The 12,240-nt window shown below is 35.7% G+C and overlaps 1 protein-coding gene across 14 annotated transcripts in view; it reads left to right on the forward strand.

Annotated features, from left to right (window-relative positions):
- Positions 1-1,698: 1,698 nt before the first annotated feature.
- LOC131157157 (ruBisCO large subunit-binding protein subunit beta, chloroplastic) overlaps positions 1,699-12,240 on the forward strand; it is a 37,591-nt gene continuing 27,049 nt past the window's right edge. For 2 of the 14 annotated variants that reach the window (XM_058111089.1, XM_058111088.1), the window contains exons 1-13: positions 1,699-1,865; positions 8,016-8,202; positions 8,298-8,423; positions 8,638-8,775; positions 8,894-8,989; positions 10,200-10,442; positions 10,547-10,781; positions 10,880-11,049; positions 11,137-11,214; positions 11,334-11,405; positions 11,592-11,696; positions 11,816-11,908; positions 12,021-12,113. In XM_058111089.1, the coding sequence (XP_057967072.1) occupies positions 8,149-8,202; positions 8,298-8,423; positions 8,638-8,775; positions 8,894-8,989; positions 10,200-10,442; positions 10,547-10,781; positions 10,880-11,049; positions 11,137-11,214; positions 11,334-11,405; positions 11,592-11,696; positions 11,816-11,908; positions 12,021-12,113 (1,503 nt within the window). In that variant the 5' untranslated portion in view covers positions 1,699-1,865; positions 8,016-8,148. Of the gene's footprint in view, positions 1,866-2,056; positions 2,156-2,333; positions 2,452-7,896; positions 8,203-8,297; positions 8,424-8,637; positions 8,776-8,893; positions 8,990-10,199; positions 10,443-10,546; positions 10,782-10,879; positions 11,050-11,136; positions 11,215-11,333; positions 11,406-11,591; positions 11,697-11,815; positions 11,909-12,020; positions 12,114-12,240 lie in introns of those variants that run through there. The other 12 variants (XM_058111087.1, XM_058111085.1, XM_058111083.1 and 9 more) reach the window with 10 other exon arrangements.

A 12,240-nucleotide genomic window follows, 5' to 3' on the forward strand; every position in this document is an offset into this window, starting at 1 on the left:
CCTTAGACTCCCTCCTAGTTTTTTCCTCTATGTCAAGAACAAACGATGATCATAATTTTTTGCTCTATAGGGCACCGAGTCTATTTCACATAATGGAAGATAATTTCATCTTCGAACTTCCATCTTATATGTCTTCTCATACCGCTCAAGTTCTAAGTTTAAGACCTATAACATGAAAGTCTTAAAACTCTAATTAACTATTAGGATGTCCTTTACATGTGATCTACAATGATGCTTTTGAGTGTAATGGTCACATCCTCATTATCCAAGTTTCAACTAAGGGTTATATTCCCATAGATGAGAACAGATGTTAATGTACCAAAGAAAATATTCACTTTGAGTTTGAGACTAGAAGGATTTAAAATGGGAGATGAGTTACCCTTCGGATCATTCCAATTTTATGAGCCTCCTTTCAAATCCCCCCACCCTTCCTAAAAAAAATTTACCCAAATAAGACATTCCAAGTATTATAGGGTGAACAAGTTACACTATCTAAAAGATTATACAACACCTATTGTAGTACTATAAGTTTAACTAGTTAACTAAAAGTGTTATATTACCAATTTACCTAAAAACTTAAGCTGTTAGGTTGTGGGCAAATAATATATATCAAACTTTAATACTCCCCCGCACGTGCAGCTTGATAGCACGTGCAGAGATAAATACACAAAATTTTTTAAATACTACAGAATAAATGCGGTCGACTAAACTAGAATCTAGGATCTTTTGGTAACCAACTCTAATACTATGTTAGATTACCATTTTACCTAAAAGTTTAAACTGTTAGGTTATAGCTCAATAATGTATATCAAGTTTTAACAAAAAATAGAGTGCAAATTTAGCATGTGTATGAATTAACAAACATAGAATGCAAAATAAAATAGAAGTAATAAACAATCATAAAAGTAAATAGGAGTCAAACAATAAAACTATGAAGTAATACAATTCATATTGTTACACCTTTATACAATGCGTGTTTAATATAGTTGATAAGTAGATTTAACACATTTAAAATAATTAATGAATTATACAAAATTGATAAATATTCATTCTCTCCTAAAAAGTTTTCTATGCGATTCCTATTGTGATTCTATGAAACATTGATTTGACCATAATGTTGTACTCTTATTTTTCACTGAGGCATAAACTCTACTCAAGAAGTAAATCCGATATTAGCATTCATATGGTGGTTGCTTGCCTAATATGTACAAGACCAATAATGACAAAGTACGCATAATGCCTTACACAAAATTAAATCATGTGCTAGTGTTCGATCCTATAATATTTATACTCTAGAGTATTTTTAATTACTATTGGTAATTTAAAATTTGCTTTATCGAGTCTTTGAATACAAGTTGCACCCGCAAGTTTTTATTTTTTTGATAAATTTTAGGAGATATTTATCTTATAGGAGTTACACCCTAAAAAAAAAATAAAAAAAATACATACTCTAAAATATATAATTACATTCTATCATTATTTCTTACATGATCAAATGATAAATTTCTTTTTATATTTTCATTTATAGATAAAGTAATCCTTTAATACTTAATGCATTAAAAAATAAAATGAATATCAGTTTTTTTTTTTTTAAGTATTATTAGCATATAGATTTTGGTATTTTGCCCTGTTCTGGTCAAAGATCCGTCCCACATATCAACGGTTAAGATCCTTTCAAAATCTGTCCATGTGCAGGAACACCAGAAGGAGCCGTGGACTGTCAATGCAGACAGAATTTTCCGCTGAAGCTTTCTCTCTCTCTCCCTCTCTCTCTCTCGCTCTCCAGTCACCCGAGCTCCCGAAGAAAGCAGCCGCAGCCTCATAATCAAAACCTCTGAAATCCTAGCTTCTAGCGCTGCTTTCAGGTAGCATCTTATGATTCTTGTCATTGGCATTGCACATTCGTATTTTGTTCGTATTTGTGTACGTTCTCGATGCTCTGTTTGATGGCCGAGGAAATGTAGGAAACGAAAGCAATGCAGAAGAAGCCAAAATTTATGATGTATCCGTATTTGCCCATTTGAGACCTGACAAAACATAAATCATCAACAAAAAATTTTACTCTCTCTCTCTAACCGAAAATAAGTGGTAATGCAGGCAAGAACCCCCCTTGAAAGTTGAAAGACATGGTCTATGCTTTATGTTGAGAAAATGAGTAACCTCCTAATTTCCTATGACATTCAATTATGGTGATACTTATGCCCTTTTTTTGTTAGTTGATACTCATGACAGCGATACATTTGTCTTTTTTGTTTTGTTGAGTGTGTAATGTATTTGTGAATAATGGATTTGACCCCTTAAATGCTAAGCATAAGATGCCCTAATGTTGAGATAAAAAAATCACATGCTGCTCTTGAATGAGTTTCAATGGAAACACTGATGGTGACTGACGCAAAGCTATCCTCTTGGAAGATATACTTGTGGAGAAAGAAGATGCATGCCTCCACAAAGGTGTCCGAGAGTATTTGCTGCCATGTTCATTTCTCCAAATCCTTTCACAATTTAGATGTTTGTTGGAGAGAAGGGCAATGCATCGGGTGAATTTTTTTATTTTGGGCAAAAGACACTTACCTCCTCTGAGGTTTGTTAAAAAGACATTGACTACCATGAGATTTCCAAAATTCTTGAGACCTCCCTTGAAGTTTTAAGAATTTCATAGACCTCTCCAGACGTTTGCCAAAAATATACTAACCTCTCCTTATATTTTGCAAAAAAGACAAGAATTTTGGAGGGTGGAAGTGTCTAAAAAATTAGATGTCAAGGGAGGTTTGTGGGAGTTTTGAGACCTCAGGGTAGGTCCAGGGATTTTTGAAACTTTAGAGGAGGTTAGTGTCTTTTTGTGAAATCTCTGAGGAGGTCAGTGGCTTTTGCCCAATATTTTTTATTTCTTATTTTTTAAGAGATGGTCAGCAAACCGAATTTGGTGGAGTATAAGTGTCATTATATTAAATGTCGAGGGAGGTTGGTTTAACTTTTTAAATGTAAAGAAAGGTTTGCTTTTTTCAAGGAAAGTTAGAGCATTTTATCTTATTCAATAATTCAGTTGGACATAGGGATGAAATATGTCAACATGTTTTCTGAACAACTTTTTTTTTGAATTATGTCAAATTAAGCTTTAGTTTTTAGTTCTGGCATGAGTCTTTTGCGAATTGTAGTTTGATTGCTTACCATGGTTTTAATAATTGGAACTTGAAAATGGTTTTAAATTGTGTTAAATTAAGCTTTAGTTTTTTGTTTTGGTACGAGTCATTTTTTGCGAATTTTAGTTTGATTGCTTACTCTGGTTTTAATAATTGGAACTTGAAAGTGGACTGTTACCGGATACTTGATATTAAAGTATTTTGATACTATTGACAGTATGTTGGTCAGGGTATGTTGATCATTATGATGTACGTAAGATATATTGTAAATAGAGAGGAGATCTATTGTTGTGGGGGTTGTTTTGTTATGAGAAATATTCCTATTCTCTTTTCTTTTTCTAAATGTTATTGGAGTGACAATGTTGAAACCCTAAAGACACCATCATCATCATGAACATGACTCCTTATGAAGAACCATAAAAAAATATAACAACCCATTTAGTTTAACACATTTATCCTTGGAATTATTGAATGTACTGTTGTGGTGTCCATCCAGTAACTCTGTTCCTTGACTGCTGGTGCACATATTCGGCCATCTTGTTTTTCAAGTTAGATAGCTTGTGTGTAATATTTTTTTTTTTGGAGTTTACATCTCGAGTGTTTATGTTTGTTGAAAACAATTTCTGTATGTACTAGTATGAGCTAGTTATCTCTGCCATAGAATTATTTGTTGCGTGTCATTGTTAGTAGTATAGACCATATGTCTTGTGGTCCACGACATCTTAATGATGGAATCAATGAATCCAAATAGTCTTGTTCCCTCAATGCTGCCAGAAATTACTGTTGAACTGAATGGTAGCAACTATTTGCCGTGATCTGAGGCAGTCAATATATGTTCAACTGAGCTAGGCAAGTTCAAACACCTTTTTAGTTAGATCCCATGATGACAGGATTAGGGAAGTATAGGTATGGGAAGAGTGTTAATTGTTCCTTCTTTTGGAACTCAATGGAATCTCATATTGCTATAATGTATATGCACCTTGATACCACTAAGGAGATATGGGATTATGTTAAAGTACCATCTTTTAACAATTTGGCTCATATGCATGGCCTTTTGCTGGAGTCTTTTCAGTTAAAACTTAAAACATGGAGATAAAAATATCGCTGAATACTTTGTTGAGATAAAGCGCATTAATGGAGAGTTTGCGATTGTGCAACCCATTGTTGATGTTCCGTAAAAAGCATAGGGAAAGATGGTAGTTCTTCAGATCTTAGTGGAATAGTGGGTTTGGAGATGAGGAAGACAATTGTTGGAGGATGTGAGTTGGTGGATTTTATTGTTTTGTGTCTCTGTCATCTTCTACTACCTACTCTATTGCTGCCACATTGCTTCAAATCCGTTGTCATCTTGGTCATCTTTGTCATCTTTCCTTAGATAAATTAAGTGGTTGGTTCCAAGTCAAGTTTTGTGTGTACTTTTAGAGTGTGAGTCATTTCTTGGGAAAGCATCTCCCTGTTTCATTTGCTTCCTGAGTCAACTATTAGCCCTTTAGTCAATTATGATGTTTGGGTCCTGGTTGTGTCTTTTCAATGTTGAATTTCCTATATTTGGTTTCATTGTTGATGACTACCCAAGAATGACTTACCTTTATCTAATGAAATATATAAGCTCTTAACATCTTTTGTGCTTTCTATTTCAAAGTTAAAACTCTATTTTATTTACACGTCAGAATACTTTTAGTCATAAGCTAAAGAGTACTTCAACACCCAATTCATCTTGTAGTCCCACTCCACAAAAAAATGGAGTTATAGAGAGAGAAAAAAAAAAAAAACATTTCCTTGTTGTATTAGATGAATGTCCCCAAAGTTTTTTCAGGTAATGTCATGCTTATTGTTCTTATCGACAAATCTATCCTTGGTGGTAAAAATGTAAAATATTTTGACTCTATTCTCTTTCCTGATTCTTTGTTGCTCTGCTTGCATCCCTGTATATTTGTGCTTGTGTCTTTTGTCCATTAGTTAACTCTAGTGGTGGATATGTTGGATTCTCATGCTCTTGAGTGTAATATTCTGGGATACTCTCATACTCAAAAAGGGGTTTCGCTGTTACAGTGCTATTTTACATTGTTTATTCATCTATGTTTCCTTCTTTGAGCCTACATTGTATTACTTCGACTCTTTTAGTCCTATTAAATCAATGATCTAGATGAGTCCTTTCCCCTGCTTATTCGTAGTTTGATCATATCACCTTTGCTGAGTCATCTTCCTGAGCCTTGATCTCTGTTGTGTTGTTACTGCCCTTTTGGCTGTTTGAATCATACTAATTTGATGGTGGATACAAGACAATACCTTAAGGTAAGAGAAATTCATGCATGATCCTGTCTCACATAATGTTGACCTTTCTATTGCTGATGGTAAACACAATTGTAACCAATATCTCATCTTTAACTTTGTATCTTATGATTTTTGGTTACCCTCGTATTACTATTTGTTGCTATTTGATCCTCTGTTTCTATTCTCAAGTTTGGTGTGAAGCTATATCCTCTAGGTGGAGAACTGCTATGGATGAAAAGGTGCATACCTTATAGGAAAATAATACTAGGGAGCTTGTGTCTCTCTTTGGATGCTGTTAGGTTTATACCATGAAAGTCAATCCTCTTGATTTCCATGGTGCGCTTGAAGACCTAAACTTGTTACTAAAGGGTATACTTAGGTGTATGGTTTGGACTACTTTGACACTTTCTCGTTAGTCACCAAACTTACATCAGTTTGTCTTTTTATCGATTCAGTTACCACTTCTTGTTGGCCTTAATGTCTAGAAATGAAAATGCCTTCCTACATGGAGATCTTAAGAAAAAAGTCTATATGGTGCAAGAACTGCGCTTTTTTGCTTAAAGGGACTTACTGTTGTTGTATTATTTTAAAAAAAATCCTCTCATAGTCTGAAAAACTTGCCCCCTAGAGCATGGTGCTTGAGTTTGGAGTTTGGTCTCAGAGATATGCAGTAGACCACTTTATATTCTACCGCCATGTTGCCTGTAGGTTCTTACTCATTGTGTATTTGGATGATATTGTCATTATTAGTGATGATTGTTTGGTATACAATGCTTAAAAATTTTTTTTTGGTTCTGCTGGAGGCCCACAATGGGCCTAGGCTACAAAGGGGAGGTAGCCCATCTCCTATCCTTTAACCCTTACCATCCCCCTGAAAATGGAAGTCCTAACCCTCTAGGGTATGCTTTGAATCTTTTTTTGCAAACAAAGTTCCAAATTGAAGATGTTTTACTGTTGATTACTTCTTGGTTCATGGAATTATCTAGACCTTGTATGGGGCTGTCCTGTCACAGAGGAAGTATGTTATAGATCTTTTGGATGAGGCTGGGCCCATGGGATCCAAACTTGTTGATACAATGTATGGATCCTAAAAGTAAATTATTCCCAAATTTGGCCTTGCTGGCTGACTCCGACAACCTTTAAACTACCTCGCAGTCACTTGACCAAACGTACCTTTTGTAACAAATGTTTTGAGTCAGTTCCTTGATTCTACCTGAACAAGTTACTGGGAAATATGTAATTTTGCCATATCTCAAAGTTACATTTGTGAGAGGTTTCTTATATTAGAACTGGGTTCACACTTATCCTTAGAGATATACTGATTTAGATTGGCTTGGGTCACCCTTTGATAGAAATTCACAAGAAGGTAATGTGTGTTTGTTGGTGGTAATTCAGTTTGTTGGAAACATATGAAACAAACTATGGTTGCAGGGTCAAGTGTTGATCTGGATTTAAGGCTATGGCTCATACTACTTAGAGGGTTGGTTGAAGAGTATGCTGGAAGAACTTGGCTTTTCACATTCATAACCCATGGAGCATGTGTGATAATCAAGCTGCTATCCATATTGCCTACAATCCAGTTTTGTCTTTAGAGGAAAAGCATATCAAGGTTGATTGTCATTTTTGTTCAGGAGTAACTTGTGCAGAAACTTAGTGCAATTGCTCACGTGAAGTCCAAGTCCCAGCTAGCTGATTTGTTCACTTAACCTTCTAAAGGTGCTTGGGTAAAATCATTTGTCTCATATGATATCTATGCTCCATCTTAACGAGGATGGTTAACAGTTATTTTATATTATTACCATATATCAGTGAACATATGTTAGTAGGGGTGGGATGGTCATTATGATGTACACGAGATCTATTATAAATAGATAGGGAGATCTATCATACAAAAAAAATTCCTCTCTTTTCTTTCTCTAACATGTATAAACAGTCTCTTTGCATAAAAGCAGGGGTAAGGCTATGTACACTGTGACGAACCTCCCCCTATCTTTAAAAAAAATATATTGTCTCACTTCTAGAATTAAACTATTTCCAATTATCTCTCTAAAGAAAAAGAAGTATTTCGAAAGCTAAACTGGCAGTATCTTCGCAGCAAAACAATTCTGATGGTATCGAGGTTGATTGGATGCTGTGCACTTATGATCTTGGTTGGCTGCATGTTTTTACACATCATTTGGCAAGTTTCTGACTTGCTTGCTTTCTTTTGATGGTTCCTCTGAACAGGGTCAATTTGGAGTTAGTCAGTGGGTCATTATACTTCTTTGTTGGCACTTTGATGGTTGTGGTGCCCATTTTGTTTCATGTAACTGACATTGGGTTCAATTGCTATTTATACATAATGGCAAGACTTTATTTCCTTGGAATTTTACATTCCTTGTAAATGAATGAATTTACACTGATTTGAACTGATGTTACTCAGTAATTAGGTATTCCATCTGAGGACAAGGTTTTCACTAGCCCTTCTTTGTATTTATGCCAGATCATTCATTGCATGTAATTTTAGGGATAATTGGTCTCTGAAGTTGCGGTTTCTTGAACAATAGTGGCATTATCCTTCTCCACCATGTCTTCAGTTGGCTTTTTGGTTCCTCCTGGCAGCTATACAGTGGATAAGAAGTTTCTGAGTTTGTTTGACAGATTGGCTTCACTTGCCTCCATATCTTCAGATTCTGTAGTCAGCCGGAGACAGAATGTAGTTCTGCATAAGAGGTGTTCTCCCAAGGTTGGGGCAATGGCTAAGGAGTTGTACCTCAATAAGGATGGTTCTGCTATCAAGAAGCTACAGGTGATTTTCCATTTACAGATATTTCAATTTGGTTATATTTTCTTCTGTGAAGCATTAGCATGCATTGTTAACACCTTTTTTCCTTCCAATTTTAGATTGGGGTTAACAAGCTTGCAGATCTGGTCGGGGTCACTCTTGGTCCAAAAGGGAGGAATGTTGTTTTGGAGAGCAAGTATGGTTCACCGAAAATTGTTAATGATGGTGTGACTGTGGCCAAAGAGGTATTGTTACCATCGATTGTCAAGTGATGAGGGTTTGCATTGCTGCCATTGTTTGGTTGACTGAGAGTTCTAGGAAAATTATTCTTCTTCATCTGGGCTTTCACCTTTTATTTTCTTTTGTTCTTGAATGTGGAAATATGTCTAGCATATCTTTTTTTTTTCTTTTTTTCCCTGTTGAATTTTTTGTTATCATAACATCTTGGATTTTACATAGGTTGAGTTGGAGGACCCTGTTGAGAACATAGGTGCAAAGTTGGTGAGGCAAGCTGCCTCAAAGACCAATGATTTAGCTGGAGATGGCACAACTACTTCTGTTGTCTTGGCCCAGGGTCTGATTGCTGAAGGTGTTAAGGTTTGTTTGGAATCTGTATCACTATCACTTATGTTGCTTACTTAAAAAAAATAAAAGCGTATTGACATGAATCATTGAAGTAGGATTTGTATTACTTATTGGGTGCTTGTTCATCCAGGTGGTAGCAGCTGGGGCAAACCCTGTTCAGATCACTAGGGGTATTGAGAACACCATCAAAGCTCTAGTAGCTGAGCTTAAGTTGATGTCAAAAGAGGTAACTTGGATATTTTTTCAACCAGACTATACAAGTTTTAACTTTTGAGCAATTTTAAAAATGTTTTGGAGCTGTCATGTGATTATGATTACAAGGCTAAAATTTGCTTTAGCTTCTAAGCTGAATATCAGAATTTTGTTCAATGTAGCCAACGTTGAGATCCTAACTTCAATCACTAGAATGATTTTTGAATTGGATGGCAGTATAAGGGGGCGACTCAGATTGGGGGTTGCAGGTCGCATGACTGTACGATTCTACGAATTAGAATATAACATTTAAATCTAAAGAAATGCTACCAACCTAGCATTTTAAGGATTTGAAGCAATTGCAAAGCCTAAAATAGGATAGAAATAAAGAAGATCAAATTATTCTTTGTGATTGCATTGCTCATTATATTTTTTGCATTAAAAGCAATATTAGCATGAGTTATGGCTTTGTTGTTAATGTTGAAGCTGTATTGTATCAGCAAAATGATACAAAGTTGTTCTGTATGATGCCTAACACTTCAATTAAGTGAGGAAAAAAAAAAATTAAGAGCATTAGTGGAAAAAGAAGGATTGAGAAGTAAATAGAAGGAAGGAAGATAGAGTCAAGTGACCAAGAGGAGAAAAATGGGAAAATAAAATACATACCAAGCTTTGACCCATGAGGGGATGAAATCCATGAGGACTTACATTATTCCAGAAAATAGAGGAAATTGGGAATTGAAAGAGTGACCTCTAATCAGAGTGTTTTGAAGTTGCTTTTTACTATATGCCAATAAAATGTGTTTCATTCTCTCGTGGTATCAAATCCCAGGATTTGATGAGAATAGACCTTTTTTTTTTTAAAAAAAAAATAAAAATATTCAACTCAAAATTTTTGTTTGGTCATGTGCTATTGAACTAAATAAAGCAATTAGAACAATGGCTAATGGAGATTTAAGAAATTCGCTAATGGTTTTTTGCTATCCAAGATTCCATTACATATGGGATTGTAGGATCCCAAAGATTCCAGGATCCTACTTGGATTGAGATCCCATAGGTGTCCTACTATTGAAATATTTTTGGAGGGGTTCAGATCATTTTATGATTTTTGGATCTTAGGATTGAGAGATCCTACGATTCAGATTGGGAATTTAAAACTGTTGATTTTTTTTCCCTGTTTTTGTTGTAGGTTTTATAAGCTTCTCTTGTTCAATTTTGAAGTGCAAATTTTCACATGTTTGCAGGTTGAAGAAATTGAACTGGCAGATGTAGCTGCAGTTAGTGCAGGTAACAACTATGAAGTTGGAAATATGATAGCTGAAGCGATGAGTAAAGTGGGAAGAAAGGGTGTAGTGACCCTGGAAGAAGGGAAAAGTGCTGAGAACAGCTTGTATGTTGTAGAAGGAATGCAGTTTGATCGTGGTTATATCTCCCCTTACTTTGTTACTGACAGTGATAAGATGGCTGTTGAATATGAAAATTGCAAGGTATGAGAATGCTTTCTTTCATTGCACTATATACACACACTGGATTTCCTGACGGTGGCTTGCTATGACTGTGGGTTTGGGATGGTTGAATGTTGTCTATGCAGTTGCTACTTGTTGACAAAAAGATAACAAATGCAAGGGATCTTATTAATGTTTTGGAAGATGCTATTAGAGGGGGATATCCAATCTTGATTATTGCAGAAGACATTGAGCAGGAAGCTCTTGCTACTCTTGTCGTGAACAAGCTTAGAGGGGCTCTAAAGATTGGTGCACTTAAAGCTCCTGGTTTCGGAGAGCGCAGGAGCCAATATCTTGATGATATTGCTATCCTTACTGGAGGTCAGTTTATTTTCTGGCACTTGAAATTCTGTATCTTGCATCAAGTTTGTGTGTCTCTGTTGAATCTGGTATCATATTGTTTTGCTTGGTGTATTTAGGAACTGTGATTAGAGATGAGGTTGGATTATCCCTGGACAAGGCTGACAAGGAGGTTTTGGGGCATGCTGCCAAAGTGGTGCTCACCAAGGATACAACCACAATTGTTGGTGATGGCAGCACTGAGGGTGCAGTTAATAAACGAGTTGCCCAGATCAGAAACCTTGTTGAGGTGCATTTCTGCAGATCTTATTCTTCTGTTATCTGTCTCCATTACGCAATTTTATCTGTAATTTTATTTTTGTGTATGGCTATGCAGGCAACTGAGCAAGACTATGAAAAAGAGAAACTTAATGAAAGAACTGCAAAACTTTCAGGTGGTGTTGCTGTCATTCAGGTGATTCCTTGATGAGCTTGGCCCAAAAAAATGTAGGATATCGTTGAGAATATTAATTGGAGATTGGCATTATTTTTTATTTTTTTCCTGCAATTTCTGTATTATTCGACTATAATCAGGTTGGAGCACAAACAGAAACAGAACTTAAAGAAAAGAAATTGAGAGTAGAGGATGCCCTCAATGCGACAAAGGTATTACTTGATGAGATTTGAATAATTGTTTCTTTTAAGACATCAAAACAAGTAGAACAATTAAAGTGAAATTTGCTTAATTAGAGTTGCACAGTATGCTATTTTCTGAGTCTGCCACTCTACAGTAATCTTTCAGCACATTTTAAGCCAAGTTAAGGAGTAATATAAAATTTTAATTTTTCTCAGGCAGCTGTTGAGGAAGGTATTGTAGTTGGTGGTGGGTGCACACTGTTGCGACTTGCATCAAAGGTTGACACCATCAAGAACACTCTCGATAATGATGAGCAAAAGGTGATATTATTTTGCAGATGTCAATGCCCCCCTTTTTGGAGGGATGACCATAATAGTGCTAATTTGTGCTTCAAATTTCATCTTTGATTTGGTCTATAAAGTTACCAATATGGTTTCAGGTTGGAGCAGATATTGTTAAAAGGGCATTAAGTTATCCAATGAAGTTAATTGCCAAGAATGCAGGGGTCAATGGAAGTGTTGTGATTGAAAAGGTATGTGCTTGGCCCATGTTGTTACACTAATTTTTCATTACCTACTGATGTGAAGAAGAATTTTGCTTTGATTTTAAGCCAATGATTGCTTGACATTCTGTTCTTCCATCAGGTGCTTTCTAGTGACAATCCGAAGTATGGTTACAATGCTGCAATTGGGAAGTATGAGGATTTGATGGCTGCTGGCATTATTGATCCAACGAAGGTAAAGCTTCTCTACCAGTTTTGAGATGTGGATTGTTGATGCTGCATGGGCACACTATAAATATACACGCTCCAGGGATACAAACCCCTAAACTGAAAAAACCAATTTAAATCAATACTCCACCTGC

The sequence above is a fragment of the Malania oleifera genome, chromosome 6 (genome assembly GCF_029873635.1).
Source record: "Malania oleifera isolate guangnan ecotype guangnan chromosome 6, ASM2987363v1, whole genome shotgun sequence".
NCBI classification, from domain to species: Eukaryota; Viridiplantae; Streptophyta; class Magnoliopsida; order Santalales; family Ximeniaceae; genus Malania; species Malania oleifera.